Genomic DNA, 22064 nt, shown 5'->3' with positions numbered 1-22064 from the left:
CTCCCTCATCAAGTTATGAATCAGTTCCTGATGGAAACCTTAGCTTGGAGCCAGTTTCCCATAAATCAAATTTAAATAGGAAAATGTGGTATAATGCTTAATATGTCACCCAAACCTTCCAACAAATTACTAAAATATAACTGAAACAGTAAACTGCATATATGTTAACTATCATTGTTAAGATGTAAAATGCTCAAACTACTGCTTCTTAATTCTAATCATCAAACTAATACGACTGGTAGCAAAAAGTTGTATATTATCACACAGCCCCTTTGGTGACATGCTGCATGTTTTTTTTAAACGTCTATATGTGCTACTGTGGTTCCACTGATTGTATTTGGAATGTAATTAATAGTTTTGACACACATGGTTTGTTATAAATTCTGTATTGCTGTATGTGGACACAAATATACATTTTTCCTATATAAAAATTGACTTTGGCCGTCTCTTTAACAAAATTTTCTCTTCACTACATATTAAATAGTTAGAACTTGGGTGAATGAACGGTCAGGGAAACCATGACACTTTCAACTCTTTGGGATGAACGAGAACAACAGAGCTAAAGGCTGTTTGGTATGTTCATACAATCCCTGAATTTGTAGCTAGACATGCTTCTTTTTCTATACTCTAAAGGAGAAATGATATTGTTAGTGTCCTGTTTTCATAGAGAAATAGCAAAATAATATAAATGTTCTAGCTATCGTCCTTGGTACCCCAGGAGAATTCACATCAGCTTTGAATTTTCCTTTTCTCCTGCAATGGTTCAACTTGTTTATCTTCACTAAGAATTATACTACGCCCTTAGAAGAAAAAGTAACTTGTCAGTTTTAGTTTCGAGTAATACCCGCATAAATAGGTCAGTAAGAAAGAGGTAGGTAGATAGGCATACCTATCTGTGTTGACATTTAAGGTGTGCAGTGTTTTTTAACATTTTCTAACAAGCATCTCAAATTCCCGTGACTACCACATGTGTTTAAGTTGACTCAAATGTGGCTCCATAGCCATTTTCTTTGATTTTCTCCAAAGCCACTAAGAAGGCATTTGTATATTTCATAGACTTCGAACAAGTTTTGGGTTGATTCAGAGAAATTTGTTTCAACAACTCAGTTTAAATTTCTCATATGACATAACTTTTTATTATCCTGTTCTCCTTGTTCTAGGTATGTTTCATCTTGCACATATTGCCCCTAAATATGATTATTATGGTTTGAGAGCTGTATATGCTTACATGACTTGACCTGGATGTGACCCTTTATTATATCCCGGATCACACTGCCTATTTTCATAGCACCATACTTGACTTGACTTTCAAATTAATGTTCTCTAGTCACAGACAGGTTTGAGCCAACTTTTGCCAATACTTCAAACATACCTCAAATGGAAGTAATTAGTTTTGTACACAGACTGACTCTTTCTAGGCTATTTTTCTGAAATCTGTTTAGTCACACAGGTGAGAAGTCAAGGAAGTCAAGTTATTCTAACTCCATACTCCACCTAATTCCTAAAGTGCCCTTTTCTCATTCTACATTTCTCAGATAGCTAGGTTATAAGTAACAGACATACCTAAAGTAGGTTCTACACAAATTTGTAGAACTCATGAGTTTAGCAAGGTTCCAGAATACTAAATCAATATATGAAAATGTCATTTCCATTTCTATATGCAAGTAATAAATAATCTGAAAATTAAGAAAAAATTTCAATCATAGTATCATCACATAGAATAAAATACTTAAGAAAAAAGAAATAAAAGATCTGAACTAAAACCTACAAAACACATTTGAGAAGTTAAAAAAAAAATTTTAAATGGTTGGGCCCATTGCATGTTTATGGCAAAAGGTATTTTGCAAATGGGATTCAGTGAATGACCTTAAAATGGGGAGATTCTATTGTATTATTTAGGTGGACCCAATCTAAACCCATGGATCCTTCAAAGCAGAAAATCTTTCCAACCTGTGGCTCCAAAGAGATGTAAATAAAGAAGTATCATTGAGATACCGTATTGCTAGCTTTGAAGATAGAGGAAGGACATGAGCCAAGGAAATCAGGCAGCCCCTAGGAAGTGGAAAAAGCAACGAAACGGATTCTCTCCTTGGCTTCTCAGAGGGGAGCATAGCCCTGCTGACATCTTGATTTTAGCCCAGTGAAATCATCTCAAATTTCTGACCTATGAATCTATAACAATAAATTTGTGTCGTTTAAGCTTACACTCAAGTTTCTGGTAATTTGGTACATTAGCATAGAAAACAAAATAGATGAAGGGATTAATATTACACATTTTCAACTAAATTAATGAAATTAATTTTAATTACTAAAGACATAGATAAGTTTATGGAAAAAATTTAAGCACAGGAGAAAGTTTTGATGAAAACATTGTGGCTAGAGAGAAATTCAATGCTAATGTTAGTAACATAAAAATCAAATCACTCAATGTATTTTAAAGGATATTACAATTCTTACTGTTCCGAGGTGATTTTTATTTCTGACAAAACTTTAATTTTTTCCCCCAGAATGATTACCACCACTTCCAGCACCACCAAATTATATAATGCCTGTTGTTAAAACACTTGACAACATTGTTGTGTGTACTTGGACTAAATCAGTCATGTGACAAACTGAACTACTTCCTCCCTGACTTTCTGGAGCAAGAAAAGTGGAATTTTTTCTGTTGTTGAAAAATGAGGAAAGGACAAATTAACTCTGCCTATACTTACGATACTCAGGATAGCACTTAAGGGCTTGCCTATGATAGTAGATCTTCCGCTGAGGGGAACAAAGAATGCCATCACCCAGCTGCCCAAAGCAAAGAAGCACTAGGTAACCCTAATTTGACTCTTCCTAGAACTCTCAGGGAAAGTCACCATTTGAAGATTATCTGTATTTCAGGATGAAACATTCATATAGAGACAGATAATTTTTTTAATTTATCTTTTTAATTCTTGAATCAGTGAGGACAACAGTTTGCTGTTCATGGGTACAAAACAGCCCTGTCCTAGGTACACAAGGGTATACATAAGTCTGTAACATCATCGGCTACAGTGGATTTACTTTACTAGACAGCATAGCAAAGTAGGATTAACTAAAGATATATTTTCATAAGAAAATGCTTTAAAATAACATGAAGTCAATGAACATTTGACTGTACAATTTACTCTGTCAAAATAGAAATGTATGTCCGCGTATGTGTGTGAATTACACTAAGTCAGTCTCAGCACAGCCATGTGCTTAAGAATGTGTGAAACACTTCCTAAGCGATTCTCTAAGGGGTGTACTGAAAACTTCCAAAAGTACCCCAGATATTTGGTCATAGGTAAGGAATAAACTTTAAGGCAATCTTCCAAGCGAATGTAAACTTTTCTGAAGCGGCCTTTCCAGTAACGTATTACTGTCGTGAACACTCTGTACTTATTTATAGTGCTGCTGAATATTTTTTAGTAGCACATTATCACACTAATTGTCACTTTTTAACAATTAGCTTAAAAATTCTGCAATTATAAAAGTGTCTGGGGTGCTTTTTGTAGACATAAGGCAGGCACTTCCTGTTGACGATCTAGAAATCCTAAATATTTTCTTCTAAGAGCAGTTTTTTATCTCTAGCTAGAATCGTATTTCTAATATGTACTAAATACTGTGTTCGCATAATGAGAAATAATAATTTGCCTACACTTTTTTCTAATTTAAATCTGAGCTTAGAATTTCTTTTAATTGGTCATTTTCTACAGAAGCATCAAAATAAATAGTGCTACTCTCTGAACGTTTTTCAATAATAATGACATTTTCCCGTTACATCTTTTTCCAAAGTAATTTTCAGAGCGCGTGGGCTAAACTGACTACACTGGAGACGTGGGTACAGGCCATTATGAGAGTCCCCTTGTAGTGACCACCTAGTTTCATTTAATCTCCTTCTTAGCCTTATAATTGGCCGAGACCACCAGGTAATTATCTGGATTCATGTCCTTAAGGGTTGGAGATTTGCTCTGGATGGGGGATGTTTTGCCATCCACACGGGAGATCTGCAGCATCCGGCAGGGGTCGTGTTTCAACAAATACCCTACAAAAGTTTCCCATCCTCCTCCCACACGGACCATGACATGTTTGTTATGCAGCATCTGAAATGAAAGAAGAGAAAAAGGATTACATTCTGAAGATTCTTACAGTCTCTCAAATCAACCTTCCTTTCTAGCCCTGGGCCTGTTCTTGGTCTGTCTTGTTTTTCATGCCTCATGGTTTTCCTACGTGGCGCACAGTGTCTGAGTTAGCATACAGTTTCTGAAAGAGGCTTTGTCCTTCCCATGTAAGTGGATCACGGGTCCACATCCCCAGGATCCAGCTTCACCCTGCCATGGGAATCCAGATCTATGTATAATCCCTTGTTGGGCTGAATGTGTCCAGAGGCTTCTCTCTGACATCTCATGTTCAGTTACAGCCTCAGCACTGCCCCCATTTTCTGCCCACTGCCAGATAAGGGCTCCATTCTTCCCACCAAGTTATTCCCCTCTGAACCAGGACCCAAAAGATCATGGAAATGTCTGCTATTGAATATAATGTGAATAATCACACAAATACTCAATACGAAATAGAATGGAAACGCACTCAAAAAAATTGAAGTCTTCCCCAGTCACCGAGCTCGTCAAGGCAAGATGTTGTTGAATGGCCAAACAGTAATGTTTCCCTTTACTCTTGCTTTTTTTCTAATTACTTAAAAAAATAACTTACCTTCAGGCCTATGGGCCATCTAGAGTTCCAGATTAACAAGGCTGCCGATTTAAAAAGTGAAGAATGTATGGTTCTTTTTATCTAGTAAAACCATGTCAGAGCTGTAGAGGTTTGGCATGGAGAGCCAAAGCACTTGATCTTGGCTTCTTTCAAATATCAGAAAATGTAAGCTTAAGGGGAGATATTGCTCCATCATCAGAGACTCTGCCGACTCTCTTCCCTGCCCACAATATTACGTACGAATCCATACTGGCAATGTCATCTTGGGAAGGACATAGAGTGGTGTGAGCGGATTTGGGGAGTCATTTTCATTGCAGAGGCTATCAAATCTATTTGAATTTCTCTTGCTGTGTCAGTTTAAGATCTGGAGTTTTTTTACTCCCATCAAATGGAAGAGGATTTGTGCTTACTGCTTTCGTTGACCTGTTGAGAATCTGATGGAAATTCTGGACTCTTTTCGAATGCCTGTGTCTACGAAATTTTGCATGTGTGTTTAGGGGTTTCACAGACTCCCGGAAATCCATCCGTGGACTCAAGTTAAATCCAGATGCATGTGGTTGATGTGAAGCAGGTTCGGATGTTGTGCAAAGTAACAAAAATGTGCTGGATATCAATAAAAACCGAGACTCGTGAAAAAAATTGAAGTTAAATTTGACTCTACTGGTTATTCTCATTTAGAGAATAAATATTAGAATAGAATTAGATTAGAAAGGACTTCAGAAAATCTAGAAGTTTTTAAACTGATTTTGACATCAGAATCTACTCGTTCAACAAAATCTCAACGGGAACCCCTGTCATAGAAAGCAGGCAAAAGGAGTCAGCATTCAGCTGGAACTCTTTTGCCTCCCCTGGTTCTGCCAATGGTACCGTGATCTTATTCTTCCGATGAAGATCTGGAGGCCCAGATCTTTGGTGTGATTTGCTAAGACTAGTACCCAGATTTCCTGACTCCAGTCTAACACTTGCCCCCCAAGAGTTCTCCTTTATAAAGCAAAATCCATCAAGGCTTTTGTAATTTGACCTATTTCCATTCCCACAAGCTCCTCTTTGTGTGTGCCTCTACTGCCTGCTTCCAAAACCTGGAGTTCCTGGGACAAACATTGCAAAGGCGGGCATCCAAACAGTACTCTGACCCTTTCTCCCACTGTTCTAGAAAACAGCTTTGCCTATTGGTGACATTCTGGCACCTCCTAGCCCTGCAAATCACAATTACGAGTTGCCTCTAAACATCCTAGCTATGAATGCCTGGCAGAATGCCCAAATTCACTTGGCGATGAGCAGACTATTTCAACCAGAAGAAATCACCAGTCAGTACCGTTTCTAGACAATTAGCTAACTCTGGAAAATAGTGAAAGAAATCTCCCCCCCCCCCCGGCATATAGGATCATTTAGGTACAAAGACTTCTTGCAGATTCTTTAATGAATTGTCTCATGCAAAGTGGATCGAAACAGAGTTGTGTTGAATGTGAAGAAGATAAGAATTAAATTTCTGCCCACCTCTTCTTCCATGTCCTTTCAACAGTTAAGCACCAACCTATAATTCTCTAAGAAGGTCAGTGGTCAAACCGAACAACAGTTTCAAGCATGGGATTAAGATTTTGTGGCCATAAGCTTTTACATACTTGATGGTAGGATTTAAATTTCATGCCTTATCTTAGAATGTGCTAAGTCTCAAGAAAAAAAAAAAACAAAAAAACCATCCTCATCTCCATAAACTAAACCCCTACTATTTAACCTAAAAGCAAATTAACCTGCTACAAACCACACTACTCTCAACTCTACCCTCCCTTCCCCCAGAGTGCTCGCCCTACAAAACCCCAGCCTTGGATTAAGTGTATAATCTTCTAAATCATGGTAGAGAAGCTGAGCTCCCGCTGGAAGAACTCTTTTCATCTCAGGGATTAGTGACATTAGCCCAATTGCAATTAATTGACCCTTTTGGTTTTGGTCAACTCCATTTTCTATTCCTCCCTATTATTCTCAAACACACTACTCATCTCTGTCCTTCTCATTCTACTGATGGCTTCACCATCAACAGCCATGCCTTCCTCTCTCAGCACCTCCGCTGGCTACTTTACTCCAATCTATATTTATCCTTCTCTCCACTTACCTCATCACAGAAAGAAGTCCTTCCGTCCAAAGTCAACTCCTCCCCATATGTTCTAATTCCCATTACTACCATGCAGAAGCTCCTGCATCAAACATCACATCTCTCTTTTGTCTCTCCAACTTATTGTATAGTAGTACTTATCCTTCAGGAGATAAACATACCCAAGCCTCTCTCACTCTTGTACAAAGCAACACTCTGCTCCTTCCATTCCAGGCTTCTTTGTTCTTATACCTTTTCCTTACAACTGGGCTTTCTGGTAAGCTTACACGTGATGTCTTTGCTTCCAACTTCCTATTCACTGTCCATCCCACTACACATTGCTTCTGCACCCACCTGTTAACGGACTACACATTGAAGGGAATCAGATGGCTTCTAGAATTGTCAAATCCAATGGATGGTCCTTAATCCTTATCTTTCGTGATCACTCAAGTAAGGTATCTGGTAGCATTGACCACTCCTTCCACGAGACTCCCTACTCCTTTATTCTCTATGACAAGATTCTCTCCTGGACCTCCTCCTACCTCTCTCCTTATACTTTCTCTGCCTCTTTCATAGGTTCCATTTCTTCTGCCTACTTTTAAGCTTTGCTATTGCAAATGATTCTGAAGGATTCTGTCCTTTCTCCACCTCTTTTCTCACTCTGACCGCTCTGTTTCCGGAACCTCACGATTTTCTCTACTATCTAACTTTTGTCCCTCAAATTATAGTTCTGGCCCTTGCCTCTTCCCTGAGCTTCCAAATGCAAGGGCATAACCAATCCACCACCTGCCCCCTTCAACTAGAAGGCTCCACAGGCCTTTCCTAACAGAGTCGGTAGGATGGGCATTCTCTTTGACTAGTCAGACATCAAAAACATTCAATTCTCCCCAAAATGATTCTCAGGGTCTATGTTATTGTTGCTGCCATTCATTTCAGTACCTCATCATTTCTGTGGGCCACTGTAAGGATCTCACTGCCTCTAGCCTTGTTGAGTCTGATCCATTTAGCAAATACATTCCCACCAAAGGGAATTCCATAAATGCCTGTTTGATTGTCTCCTGCCTAAATGCCTTCACTAGCTCCCTCTCCCCTATAGGCTAATATCCAATTCCATTATTTGCATACATGATTCACCAAGACCACTCCTGCTGGCCTCACCTGCCCTTCCCTGAGCTCTGGACCCATGAGTTATTCTAGTTCTATGTTCCCAGATAACACAGCCTTTCTTTCATACTTTTGCTTGCTTGCCCCTAAATGTGGATTGTCCTCTCTGCTTTGCACTCCCTACTTACCAGGACCACAAACATTAATTCAAACAACACGTCTGCCTGAAAAATTCTCCACAATCACCCTCCTTACCAGATAAGTGAACGCTTCCTCGCTGTATGCTATTTAGATTACACGTCATTTCATTGTTTCATTCAGTCTGCTGCAATTGCCAATTTACCTGTGTGCCTCTTTTGATAATGTGTGAGCTCTCTGGAGAGAGTGAGGACGGATTTCTCTTAAATCTCCCACATGCGAGCTCAGAACAGTATTAATATTGTAATCACATTAATATTCTTTTCGTGTATGCTTCCACAGGCTCTACTTAACTTTGCTTAACTGATGATGTCATTTTCAGCATTACTCCATTTTATAGATGGGAAAACTGATGCTTTTAGAAGAAGAACTGGTGCCCTTAAGCAACCTTTGCAAAATCACACCACAAATCCATGGCAGAATTGAACAAGAGTCGTTTTTTTCCCATTAGGCCACACCCACTGATTCTGTAAAACACTTAGATTTGAATTTTCATATCTGCTTAGTTGCTTACTAGTGACATTTAGCACAGGCAAGGAACTATCAATGTCAGAAACAGTAATAAGCAGCCTAAGCAAATTAAATGCCCATGTAAAATGATTTATGGTGCTACGTTCTAATAAACCCTACATAAACATCGAACTTCATTTCAGAAGATTCTCTTGTAGTGGTCCTAATTACTTCGGAAATAAACATGTGTCAAGTGCAGGTAATAGGATAGAATATATTTATAGCCAGATAGCTGTCGGTGTAAGTAGGACTGGGCTTTGATTCTCTGTTCAGTTATAGCGCCTTTATTTTTAATGCTTTACGATATCGAACAATCCGTGGAAAGATAGCTCATCTTGACTGGCAGTACCCATGCACAAGACAACTGAGTGTTTAGTACTGGTTTTCTGTGCTGTTTGGTGCATTTCTTCTCAAGCAAAGAAAAATAAGTTAGAATTGCTACAAATCTTCTCCAAGACTGCACGCTGCAAAGCGGCAGTGTCTGCAAGTTAGGCCTCTTCTGGCTGTTACTAGTTTTTACAACGGGCCTCCTTCCTCACCGTGCCTTTGATCCCACCAAAAAGAAGAAGATTCATTACTGACTTAGCAACACCTCTCAATGCTGAAGGGGAAAAAACAAAACAATAACAAAAATTTGTCTCAATGTTTCTCCCAATGGCCTTGATGAAGTTTAAGCAGACCTGGGCTGCTGCAGACACTGCAAATATTTTCTTTTTTGGTGGCTATGAGTGGTACATATTTCTCTCCCAAGAAGAGAACCAGTATGCCTCAAAGTTACATTTTTGTTTTTTAATAATTTCTTTTGGTAATGGGAAAAAAATTCCCATTCTTATCAAGGGCATTTGCTTTATGCCTTGTCCTTATTACGATGCAATGTGTGTTGTTTTCCAAGGAGGCCTCTTCGTATGCGCCAGCAACAGGAAACCCTTTTTCCTTAGATGACATAGAGTCATAATACTAGAGCACCCAGTAGGTGCCTGGTAACCTACAGATATGCCTTGTTAAGATAAAGAGAGTAAAAAGTAACACTGAGGCCATTGGGAATGCTCTCATTTCACAGGTGTACAAACAGGCGAACGGAGGGGCACACAGGGGGCTCCCCAGAGCCACACTAGAAATCACATCTCTTTTATCCCCCATCTAGTACAGGGCCTTACTATTAAAGAGCTGTACTCTCCCAGAAATTATTATTCTAAAAATGAATCCAATATTTGAAGATGGGTGAATTGCTTAATATATTGACCCAGCAAGTGTTGGTAACATGTCTGGTAAGTCCTAACTCTTTGACTGGATACAATGCACATTTCGTTAGGCTACAATGTGCAATCTAATCTCCTTTCTCAGCACCACTTTTCAATTTTTTTTTCCTAACATTATAAGGTAAAACATTATCTCATTACCAACCAGTTCTATAGCTCATCCACATACTTAGTTCAAAGGGAAAAGAATGAGCTGAAAGGAAATAAGGTAATTCTCCCATAACAAGTTAGATAGAACACAATGGAAAATTTTGAAGCTGCAGAAATGATTCATCAACAGCTCCCTAAATTCTGGGGTCTCTGTGGTATCAGGGGTCCAGGGCTCTGGTTCTTATGATGTAACGGGATTTCAGAAAGGAGATTTTTTTTCCCCTTAATTTTGTGACTTGGAAAGACAGACTGGAATCACATCATGTGTTGGTATTAAGGAGCTTAAAGCAAGAAAAGCATGTATTTTTCTTCTTGGGAACAGTGGTCTTTAGAAACAAATACATCAACTCACTTTTTGTTGACAAGGCACAGCTGATATCTACACAAATCACAGAAAATCGTATGTTTTACTAAATGAAAAAAAAATGGTCACATAAGAGAGCCAAATTATGGGTTTATTGGTGATGCATTTGTTTTTAAGATGACCAAGATATCTAGAGCTATACTATATAAGCAATAAACGAAAATAACACCAACAAAAATAAACAATAAGTAAAAGAAATGTCTTCGGGTAAACATAACTTATATACTTCATATTCATATTTGAGAGCATTATTTTATCAATTCCCCAGTACAGATATGCTTGAACGTTTGCATCTGTCCTAAATCATAATTCCTATGAAAAGTTTCAGGTGTCACCACCTTCTCAGCAAAACACTGATAAATCTCTTTCATTCTGATTTGAATCTTGTGTCCGTGACCTTGAAAACTGAGAGAAATAGGAGTATCTGTCAAGCTCTCTGAAAACCAATGTGAGTAGCCCCGGAGGATGTGAAATCTTCCCAGCAGGATGCCCCCATGATCTCTCACACTTCGCCATTTCCCCCTCTACTCCAGTGCCAGACTGGTCTTTCTAAAAGGAATATCTGTATCAGGCCACTGCTTTGCTTAAAAACCTGTGTATCGCGGGTGCCTGGGTGGCTCAGTCGGTTGGGCACCTGCCTTCGGCTCAGGTCATAATCTCAGGGTCCTGGGACTGAGCCCCGCATTGGACTCCCTGCTCATCAGTGAGCCAGCTTCTCTCTCTCCTCCCCGCTCATGCTCTCTCTTGCTATCTCTGTCTCTCTCTCAAATAAATAAGTAAAATCTTAAAAAACAACAACAACAACAAAAACCACGCATGGGTCTCCTTTGTCTGTAGTGTTTCTTAGGCATTTTTAGCTCTAGTCCACCTGAGGAATATGACCCATTCTCATTAGTTCATGAAGTCTGTAGCAAAGATTCTGGAAGAGCAGTGGTGTGAACGCACATGAGCGTGTGTGTATGTGTGTAGGGACAGGGCAGAATCTGCATCTCGAGGGTGGGCAGAAGCACATGTAATTGGAAGAGACAATTTGCCAATGATTCTGATATCCCCTCTCCTACTTCTGTCCCTCCCCTGCCAGCCATGAGAACAACCTGCCTGACACACAAAGCATTTCGTGATTCAGCTACTATTCCTTCCCTACCTTCTTCCTCACTATTCCTTAATGACCACACACTGTTGTCTAAGTTGTGCACTGCACAATGATGCAGCTATTGCGCAGCCCTACCTGTCTGTGCTCATGCCCACACTCCAAATTATCTAACCCACAAATACTCCACACTCCTTGGAATCCCCTAAAAGTTTCATGACTATCTACACAGAAGGCAGAGAACTGTTCTGTATTCACCAGGTAAATTAAAGTGAGTCATTGGCCATTCAACAAATATTTATTTGGACACTCAACAAGTATTTATTGAGCGCCAGGCAAGGTTATTCCTTAGTAAATGTCAGGCCCTGGGGGCCTAGTACAGTTCCAAGTACACAATGGGCACTCAATAAATGCCTGTTTAATGAATGAAGAAACCATGTTAACACCTACTAATGCTCTACTCAGGCATCGCTGCCTTTATAGAATATTTTTGTACTCTCCAACCTTTAGATTATTTTGGGGGGGAACTTGACATTTTCCTGCACAAACCTCAAGCAGAGTATCTATTATATTTTGTTGCCTTATTTTCTTGTCCATCTTTCTCTAATTTCCTGTGACCTCTTCAAAGGGTCACATGCTATTCAGCTTTGTACACCTGGCAATAATTATAACATGTGATATGTAGAAGACATTACTTATTTACAGAAAAGAAAAAGGAAAAGATAAAATGATTTGTCTTTAGAGAGAGAGTCTGAAAAAAACAGGATGTGAATGAAAATCCACATTGACCACGGCTTAGAGAATTTTTTTTTAAAGATTTTATTTATGTATTTGAGAGAGAAAGAGAGCACAAATAGGGGGAGCAGCAGAGGGAGAGGGAGAAGCAGGCTCTCTGCTGAGCAAGGAGCCCGAAGCGGGACTCGATTCCAGGACCCTGAGATCATGACCCAGGCCAAAGGCAGACGCTTAACCAACTGAGCCATCCAGGTGCTGCTTCCCTCTTTTTAAGATTTTATTTATTTGAGAAGTTTTTTGACAGAAAGACACATTTTGGCTCAAAGAATAAAGTAACATGAATCATATAAGAGAGAGGAAGATTGAATTAAGAATCAGTAGAGCAATGGGCAGGAGAGACAGAAAGAAGAAGGGGGAAGGGAGGAGAGAAGAAGACAATATCCCGAATGGACGCAGGATCAAATATATTATTCTCTTCATTATCTCCCTTCACAGATTCTCATTACATCTGGAATGCAGTTTTTAGAATATACCATTCACCATAGTAAAAAATTACTTAATAAAAATTTCACTCCCTCCCAATACACAACCTAACAGCAGATGAAGGGACATAATTAAGATTAGAGCAGAAATAAATGATATAGAAATAAAAAAACCCAGAAGAACAGATCCACAAAACTAGAAGCTGGTTCTTTGAAAGAATTAACACAATTGATAAATCCTTCTTAGCCAGACTTATCAAAAAGAAAAGAGAAAGGACCCAAATAAATAATATCACGAATGAAAGAGGGGAGATTACAACAAACACTGCAGAAATGCAAACAATTATAAGAGAATATTATGAACAATTATATGCCAACAAATTGGGCAGACTGGAAGAAATGGATAAATTCCAAAAACATATAAACTGCCAAAACTGAAACAGGAAGAAATAGAAAATTTGAACAGACCCACAATTCTTTTTGTCTTTTAATGCTTAAGTGTCTTGGGTCCCTCAGCCTCACTCTGGCTCTCATTACGCCCTTCCCCACGCCACTGACCACAACGGCTTCTATTTCTGCCCAGTGTGTGAACTGCTTTCCACAACAGCCATCCCTTTAAGAGACAACTGTCTCTGACACTGACTGCCTCAAGGAGCAAGCCACCTAAATTTAACTCAGTGCAGCCTCCTGGGATATCATATGCTTCCTAACACCTCCTCGTCAACCCCATTCACTGTGTGTTTTTACAAGCCATCATAACTTGAGCGAAAATATTGGTTTTAGAACGCAGTCATCTGCTCTCCAGAGAAAGAGTGTTAAATTAATTTATAGGACAACAGACTCTGTCATCAACTGATATTATCCTGAAATGGCATATGCTCAAAATTGGGCGACTGGGAATTCAGCTGGCTGCGTAAGGTACATGGACACATGGAGGAATAGGGCGGCAGGTGTTCAGTTGCTAGTTTGCCATGTTGAAAGCCTGCTCTCTGCATCTTCAAGGTAAGTGAGAAGGTCACCTGGTAACAGGGAGAGTGAGGCTCTGTTGACCACACAGATGCCACGTGAAGGCTTCTTTGTCAAAGGTTGGAGATTCAGCTCAAACTCCCTAGCTGTCTGAAATTATAAATGGTTAAATACTACTCAAAGAGACAAGCCTGTGGAATTATCAGTTTGTCTGCCAAATGTTTTTCACATTTATTGTTTCACTGTTATCTTCCTAATAGTCCTTTCTGCCCTTTTCTTAGATGAAGCTTTAGAGAGACAGGTGACAGTCAGCAGAGCAGAAGCTGCCATTTGCTTTGTCTTTAACCGGACTGTCTAGATACGGTTACCACTATCTGGATAGCCCTAAGATACTATTTAATCTCTCTGTGTCTCACTTTCTCATCGGCAGAATGTTTATAACATAGAGTTTTTTGGACAAAGAACGTGTAAGCATAAAGTAACATTGTCTGGCACATGGTACTGAACAGTCGTGTGCCATTGTTGTTGTTGTTGTTATTATTATTACAACAACAATATTGTTATTGTGATGATGACGGTAAGCTTCTTACAGATTTTATTTCAGTTAATTCTTTTTTTTTTTTAAGATTTTATTTATTTATCTGACAGAGAGCGAGATAGCCAGCGTTAGAGGGAACACAAGCAGGCGTAGTGGGAGAGGAAGAAGCAGGCTCCCAGAGGAGGAGCCTGAGGTGGGGCTCAATCCCAGGACTCTGGGATCACGCCCCAAGCTGAAGGCAGATGCTTAACAACTGAGCCACCCAAGCGCCCCTTTTTCCAGTTAATTCTTGCAGCAACTCAAAGTGGATTGCATTATTATCCACATTGACTGATGACAAAATGGCAGCTCCAGGAAGGGGAAGTAAATTGCTCAAAGTCACATAGCTAGGAAGTGACAAAGTTTAGATTTGACCCAGAGTCTCTCCCACCTCAAAGATAATACTCATTACCACTTCATCATACACCTGAAAGGGGCTTTGCCGGGGGTTATGGTGGTTTGATTTCTTATCGAGACTATTTCCATGGACAACACCTCTTTTTTCTAGGAATACATGTTGTTATTTTACGGTGTCTCCACAGATCATATTGCTCAGCTCTAAACATACCCTGGACCCAGAAAAAAGAAGGCGTTTTAATACGTGCTCAGAACTTACTTGAACTTGAACCTGATGTTTCACCCATACAGAAATGTGGAAATCAGGTACCCCCAGAGTGCTTGGCTGTGGGTCTCACACTCTAAAAGGAAACTGTACAGAGACCCCTGACAGTCTACAAAGTACTTTCTCTTAAATTATTTCATTTTGTTATCACATCTGCCCAGTAGTGCAGCAGGCTAGTATTACTGTTCCCGTTGCACAAATGGAGAAATTGAGGCTCAGAGAGGTTAAGTAGGTGGCTCACAGACACACAGCAAGAACACAGCCCTGGTATTTAGGATTCCCAGTTCTGTGATTTGTTGTCTTCAGCAATAAAATCATACATTAGGGAGAATGTAATCCTCAAACCCTCATGTGAAGGCTGAACTATAGCAGTGCCCCAAATGGTGACAAACAATCCTCCAACACAAACAGAGCCTTGATTCAGAAATCTGGCTATTGAGGCTGGCCAGAAAAAAATTCCTAGCCTGCTTTTGTTGGGAGAGGGGTGAGGGAATAATTCACTTTCCAGGCTCATTGTAGACAAACGACTCTCAGTAGCTTCTTTCTGGAAGCAAACATGAGAAGAGCAGCTTGCAGATGAATGTAACGATCGACTGGCAAAAAGTTCCATTTGCATCTGCTTGGAAATATGTGTAGGAGCACTTAATGCCACTGCCTGCCAGTTCTTATCGACTTGTTATGTCAGGTCCCCATTTTCCCAGCTCTGCACCAAATGAATTTAAGAAGCCTTAGCTGCAGTCTAATTACCAGTCTACGGCACCATTTCAGGCAGGAAAGGCAAAGTTATGATAAATATTTCATAGAACGCTCAGCAGAGTGAAAGCAATGAGTTGAAAATACTGGCGGCGGCAAGAGGAGAGCTGAAGAGGAAGGATTTGTAGCTGGTCTAGCTCAATTGAAACTAGGATTCATCCACCCCAAAGATGCAACAACTTCAGCAAAGGGAGCTGGGCTCCAAGGGGCAATGAAAACCCATTCCTTCTGCTCATGAAATAGGGTCATGTTTGACTCAATCTGAGCTCCCATCCTCTCATCTAAACACTGATACCAAACCCCAAGAGCACTGAGAGAGCCAAAGGCTACTTTTCATGACAATGATGCACAGCAGTGGGTCCCAACCTGGGGTCCTCCTGGGTTCTGAAAGGCAACAACAGTGTCTTAATGCAGACGCTGGAAAAACTATTACTTTGCTACTGTTTTTAATGTATCTTTAGTATCTGGGTAGATCCATCAAAATGGAAAACAAAGTATGAATAAATACAGTTTGATCTTTTATATCGACAAAATATTTGAAAACATGAGTCTCTCTCTTCTCAAAGCCCCATTCAAGTGAAAGGCCAGGAATAAAAATGTTTTAAAATCACAGGACAAAGGGAAATTGAGAGAATATGGCAGTAGATCAGAAAGGTCAACAGAGTTCTAGAAGATGGACAACAGAGGGATGAATTGTAACCAACTAAGGGTGGAGAGAGTTGAAACTCCAGGCCTGAAATGACAGCTTGCCGAAAAGAAGCAAGTCAAATCATGCCTTGAAATTAAAGGAAATTCAGGTTTTAGAATCCCCAGGTACTTCCGTCAGGCGAGGAGAGAGGTGCAGCTGAAGAAAGGAGAATTGGTTGAAAGTCCGTCTAAGGATTGACTAGCCCCTCGGATTTCCTGCTCCCGACTCCTGATTTGCTCTGCCTGTGAGTATCCCATAGGGCAAACGACTCTGTTATCCCAGCAGGACACTGAAGGTTTATCTTTGCAGGGCTTGAATCAGAGATGCTTCAGACGAGGGGATGACATGGGAGCTGGATGGAGAGCTGGGTAAATACATGACAAAGCAAATACAGCAAAGTGTTCATTATAGAACCCAGATGGTAGTTCTGTGGGTATTCTCCGTATGTTGGAAATTTTTCACGAGAAAATGTTAGAGGAATAATTCATCCTGAATCCCATCTGTTCTGCCCATCTCCACTCCTACCTCTTTAAGTCCAAATTCCCTGCTTTTTACCTGGATTACTCTAATAGCCCTCCGACTGCTCCTCCCGCTTCTGCCCTTGGCCCTTAGTAAATTCTCAATGGAGAAACTAGAGGGATATTGTTAAAACAGAAGTTACCTCGTGCCACCACTCCACTCAAAACCCTGTGGGGCTCCTCATTTCACTAAGAGTAAACTACAGAGTCTTTCTAAAGTTCTCTACATTCTTGCAGGATCTGGACTCCTGTTATGCCCCTACTTCACGTCCTACCCCAGAGCCTCTCCCATCCTCTATTAGAGCCATATTGGCCTCCTTGTTATTTCTCAAACACTCCAAGGCTATTTCAGCCACGCTCTTGACTTGGTGTTCCTCCCGTTTAGAAGACATTTTGTGCCACAACGGCAAAGCTAACCCCCCCCCCCTTCATGCCCTTGACAATCTCTCACTTTCTCAAGGAGGCTACCCTAACCACCCTTTTAAAACTGTAATCTCTGCTTCTGGCACTCCCAACCTGCCTTACTTTGCCCTACTGTTCCTTTCCCACCCTAGCGTGGATTTTATTACTTTCTAGCAAGTGTTTATATATTTATTATGTTCATTGTCTATACAATATAAGCCCTCCAAATTAACGTTGCCAGATTTATCATACAAAAATACAGGAAACCCAGTTAAATTTGAATGTCAGATGAACAACAAACATTCTCTTGGTATAAGTATGTCCCCTGCAATATTTGGAACATAACATATTAAACAGTATTTGTTGTGTACCTGAAATTAAATACATTATATATATATTTAATCTGGTAACTCTACCCTCCCACACCCCCACACCCCCAACACACAAACACACACAGAGGAACAAAAAGGTCTTCAAGGAAGTCAGGGTTCATCTGTGTTTTTCTCTGATCTATCTTTAGTTCATCGACCAGTGCTTATTTCATAATATATGTTGAGTCAATATATGTTGAATGAATGAATGATCACACATTTTCTCAGGATGACCCCTAAGAAAACAAGGGAGTGATTCACAGAAGACATACGATCCAGGAAACAGGGGATCTAACATAAGAGCAAATGAAAGTCTCAGTTGACACTGTGAAGCCAATCTGAGGAAGGGGGAGACACAGAGGGACAGAAATGAAACCCCTCAATTACCTGGTATATCTACCTATGATGCCATTGAGACAGGCTTTACAGTTCTCTAAGGGGAGCTGGTAAGGGCTTCGTAGTCCTACTTAGGAAAAGAGAAAGGGCTACGAAGAGGAAAAGTGCCCATGGCATACTACGATATTTACATGATTGTTACGGATTTGACCAACACTGGTGTCACCAACGATGCAGGGCAAACAAGAGGAGGAAAGTCCACGTGTGTGCGGGGTGAGGGGCGGCGGGGGCCTGACACTGCTCAGCCGTCATCTTCCTACTCTTACTACCCTGGGTTTGTGAGTATTCCATAGAAAAGGGTCTAAAATGTAAAAAGTAAAATAAACTAGCATAATTATATAATTTGGAAACCTGGAGATAAATAAAAGAAGAAACCGCTATAAAAGGTGAAACGAACTGCTTCTGACAGAACTCAAGAGAAAGAATGAGTGGGAAGAGGAGGGAGGAAGCAGGGCAGGCTTGCAGTTTGAATCATAAATCTTACAGCACCATTTTGTTACCTGTATACCTGTATTTTTTTTAATGAAAATTAAATTTAGGAAAACAAAAGCAAAAAGAAAGAAATCAAATTTCCAAAACATAAGAAAAAATACATATTTAATCATCCAGAAAATTATTTTATTGCTATGAAAACCTTCTTTGCAAACTAGCTAGCAGGCTCATATACTTCCTGATACAAGGATGCAACTTTACCTGAAATCCCTGCAAAATTAATGATACTCTTTTTTCCCCTTTGACATACTTCATGGAAGAACTTTCAGACCTTATGCACAACCTGGCTACCTAATCTCAAATACGTTTTCCGACATTTTAATCGTACTTTATGGTTTACAAAATCCTTTCTAACATCATTTCATGTTATCCTCTAAAGTCACTGTTTAAATTATTTTCATATAATGCATATTTGGATTTCTCCCAACGTCAAACAAAGTCATCACAATATCCTCAGATAAGACCATTACATGAACTTAGGAAAGCAAACTCTGTGATTTGCATGGTTTTCCTTTGTTTGTTTTATCCTTCCCTTCCCTATATTTCTGAGTCTTGAACAATGATAAATGTCAGCATTTCTCTTTCAGAAACTTTCTTTCCAAGATCATGATGGCTTGTTCTTCCTATTTCATGCTCCACTCTAATAAAATGCCAGACATTTCCCATAGCTCGATCGCTGTATTCCCTGTAATCCTAATTAGCTCCCAAAACCTTCTCTGAAGCACAAAAATGCTCCTCGTCCTCTAACTCAGTTTTTTTTAATTAATTTTTTTTAAAGATTTTTATTTATTTATTTGACACAGAGAGAGAAAGCACAAGCAGGGGGAGCAGAAGACAGAGGGAGAAGCAGACTCCCCACTAAGCAGGGAGCCCGATGAGGGGCTCGATCGCAGTACTCTGGGATCATGACCTGAGCTGAAGGCAGACGCTTAACTGACTGAGCCACCCAGGCGTCCCTCTAACTCAGTTTCTCATGCTATTTAAACAATTCAAGAATATAGAAGAATAACATAAACAAATCTCACTTATCAATATATACATAAAATATTACTTTTGTATATGGTTTTAAAAAACCTCTGTCTTTATCTGTCACACAGCCATACTCTTGGCAGACGCATCTTTTAAATGGACGTGCTATTCTGATTCAAAAACCTTTCTTTGCTGAATATTCTATTTCCATTTTTCATTCTCCAAAACAAGTAGGTGAAGTTTGAAGCTCACTTCCAATTAGCCAGACTTCTTCAAAGTGAAGTCGAGGAGAATTAAACAATTCATCCCAGACTGTCTATCCATCTTGCTTCAGGCAGGTCACATGTTCACTTACCAAGGAGCCTATTGTTCTACGGGGCCACCCAGAGGTCCCAGTAGGGAGGATGACACAAACTCTCTTGATAAAAGCCGCACATAACTACATAACTCCTGCCTTAAAAAATTAGCACCAGAATCCGCTTGCTCAGATTCATCGTTTTCAGACATGAACTCCCCAAACTCCCAAACTCCCCAAACTCCCATGTTGACTTTGCTCTTAAATTTACTTTTGCCTCCCAGAATGCTGGTACCTTTCATGTCAGAGTTTACACTAAAATTTTCACGAGTTCATCTTTTACTTTTTCCTTTCTATAATTTGATAGCCCTATTCTCTCATTTCTGTAATTTTGCTTTTTAAAGTCTTTCGTCAGTGTTTGTGTTGGGGGGGGCATGGGTGTTTTATATACATACATACAGTGAGAGAAGTAAGTTACATAAATTTATTCCATGTCATATAAAGAGATACACATGCATCCCCAGCCCCGCGTGTTTTTTTTCCCCTTAACTCTTACTAGAGGAATATTGTTTGCCTAACGAGGTCCTGGCTGGCACAATGGAATAACTATCTATTTGTGCAGTCCTACTCTAGGAATGTGCATTTTCTCATGACAAAGTCCACAGAACACATCCTCAGCCATGTGGGTCCCCCAGCCACCTCCTTTCCTCTCAACAACCCATGGCATGTGATGGCATGTTCCTGTTTGTACAGACATCTTCATAGATTTCAGGAACCTTCCAGCATCACTATATCTCTGCATATCCACAAGAAACTACGGTTTTTCTGATAAACACTTTCCTGTGTCCCTTTTATTCTAAGTTAAATTATGATGGAGGAACAACAATATCTACTCCTCACTGTCCAGTAGAATCTATTCTTCCTAACACCCTGATTCAGATTCAGCTAAACCTCCAGTAAAGTGCGCGTTTATGTCAGCGCCTCGTACACAGACTCCATCCCTACTTGCTAACAGACACATCGCCATGGTTGACAGCCTGAAGCCATCCCCTTCTCTGAAGTACGGGTCCAAGGAAGGCAAGCTGACGATGGTATAACTCGCTCTGATTCTGCTCCTTCTTTCTTTTGTTTTCAGTGTCCTCTTTTGTTCGTTCTCATATCTTTGAAGGCCCCCCCAGAGCTCTTTCCTGTCACTTCGTGAGTCATGCTCCCTAGCGTCTAACAAAGTTCTGTGGCAAGATCAAAACAAACACTCCGTAATTAATGTTAAAGTCACATCAGTGGCCTCCAGATTTGAGATCTCCCCTCTCTCCTTTTGTACATAATAGAATTCATACAAATTATTTAATGGAAGTGGATACTCCGTATCTTGCCCATTAGCTTCTAAAGTACTTATTAAAAGCATGACTGTCTGAGGTCTTGAAGCCTCAGCATGGGGCCTTCCGGCTGGGATGTATTATCCATCAACACGAACCTGGCAGTGGTCTGTGAAGTGTGACATCAGGACCGAAGCCCGGCCCCTTCCCACCCTGACTTCCCTCCTTGACTAGTTCACTTGGAGAACCCTCCTCCCTCCTTATCTTTTGTAGCCTTTAACACAGCTTCACAAAACTCCATGATCCAGCCTCTCAAACCTTTACCAACCATTCATTCTTAAATCTCAAACCTACCCTCTTTCTTCTCTGTCTCTCCCAAATCCTAAGAGGTCTTCAGGAAGGGGATTTAATATCACCTGATCTGTCTTTGCTTTTCATTCAGAGCCTATTTGATCTTTGTTGGAAGCTATTCCTGCTAGAATGTCTTCACCTTTGTAGAGTCGTGTTGTTGTTTATGTCCTCATGTTATTTTTACTCCTCCCCGGAGGTAGATTTTTATAGTCTGTTTTATTTCCATGTTCTTTGACACTCTGGAGCAAAAACAGGTCTTCTCCGTGTGTACCATGCTTTAAGTTTCTTTTTATTCTAACATAATTCAAATCATCTCCCACATATCTTCATCAAGCTTGCTCTGATAAAGGTTTGCAAAGGATGCTATGAAAACCTTCTGGAAATACCTTCGGTCTTTGAGGGGTAAGGGTTCTTGTGAATATTTCTTGGAGGAAGTCATCTGAGTCTCAAAGAGTGCGCTCTTGAGAGTTGTCCGGGTAAAGGAGGAATAGAAGGACATCCCACTCTGTGGGAAAAGCATGTGCAAAGGGACAAGAACATAAAACAGCACAGTCTATGTAGGACACTAAGTAGTTCAGCACCTTCCCAGCTGAGACGCGAGAGGGATGAGGAGAGACTGCTAGAAGATACGGCCAGTGAGGTAAAAAGTGACCA

The 22064-nt window shown here is 40.2% G+C and overlaps 1 protein-coding gene across 1 annotated transcript in view; it reads right to left on the bottom strand.

The window, feature by feature from the left end:
- Nucleotides 1–2910: 2910 nt before the first annotated feature.
- The window catches only part of GAS2 (growth arrest specific 2), a 120204-nt gene continuing 101050 nt past the window's right edge, over nucleotides 2911–22064 (bottom strand). Inside the window, exon 7 of the mRNA XM_008686894.2 lies at nucleotides 2911–4106. Within this exon, the coding sequence (XP_008685116.1) occupies nucleotides 3888–4106 (219 nt within the window). The 3' untranslated portion in view covers nucleotides 2911–3887. The remainder of the gene's footprint in view (nucleotides 4107–22064) is intronic.

This window comes from Ursus maritimus, unplaced genomic scaffold (genome assembly GCF_017311325.1).
Source record: "Ursus maritimus isolate PB19 unplaced genomic scaffold, ASM1731132v1 scaffold_23, whole genome shotgun sequence".
In the NCBI taxonomy this organism is placed as follows: domain Eukaryota; kingdom Metazoa; phylum Chordata; class Mammalia; order Carnivora; family Ursidae; genus Ursus; species Ursus maritimus.
The sequence above is the reverse complement of the archived record's forward strand: the minus strand, read 5'-3'. Positions and strand labels throughout refer to the sequence as shown.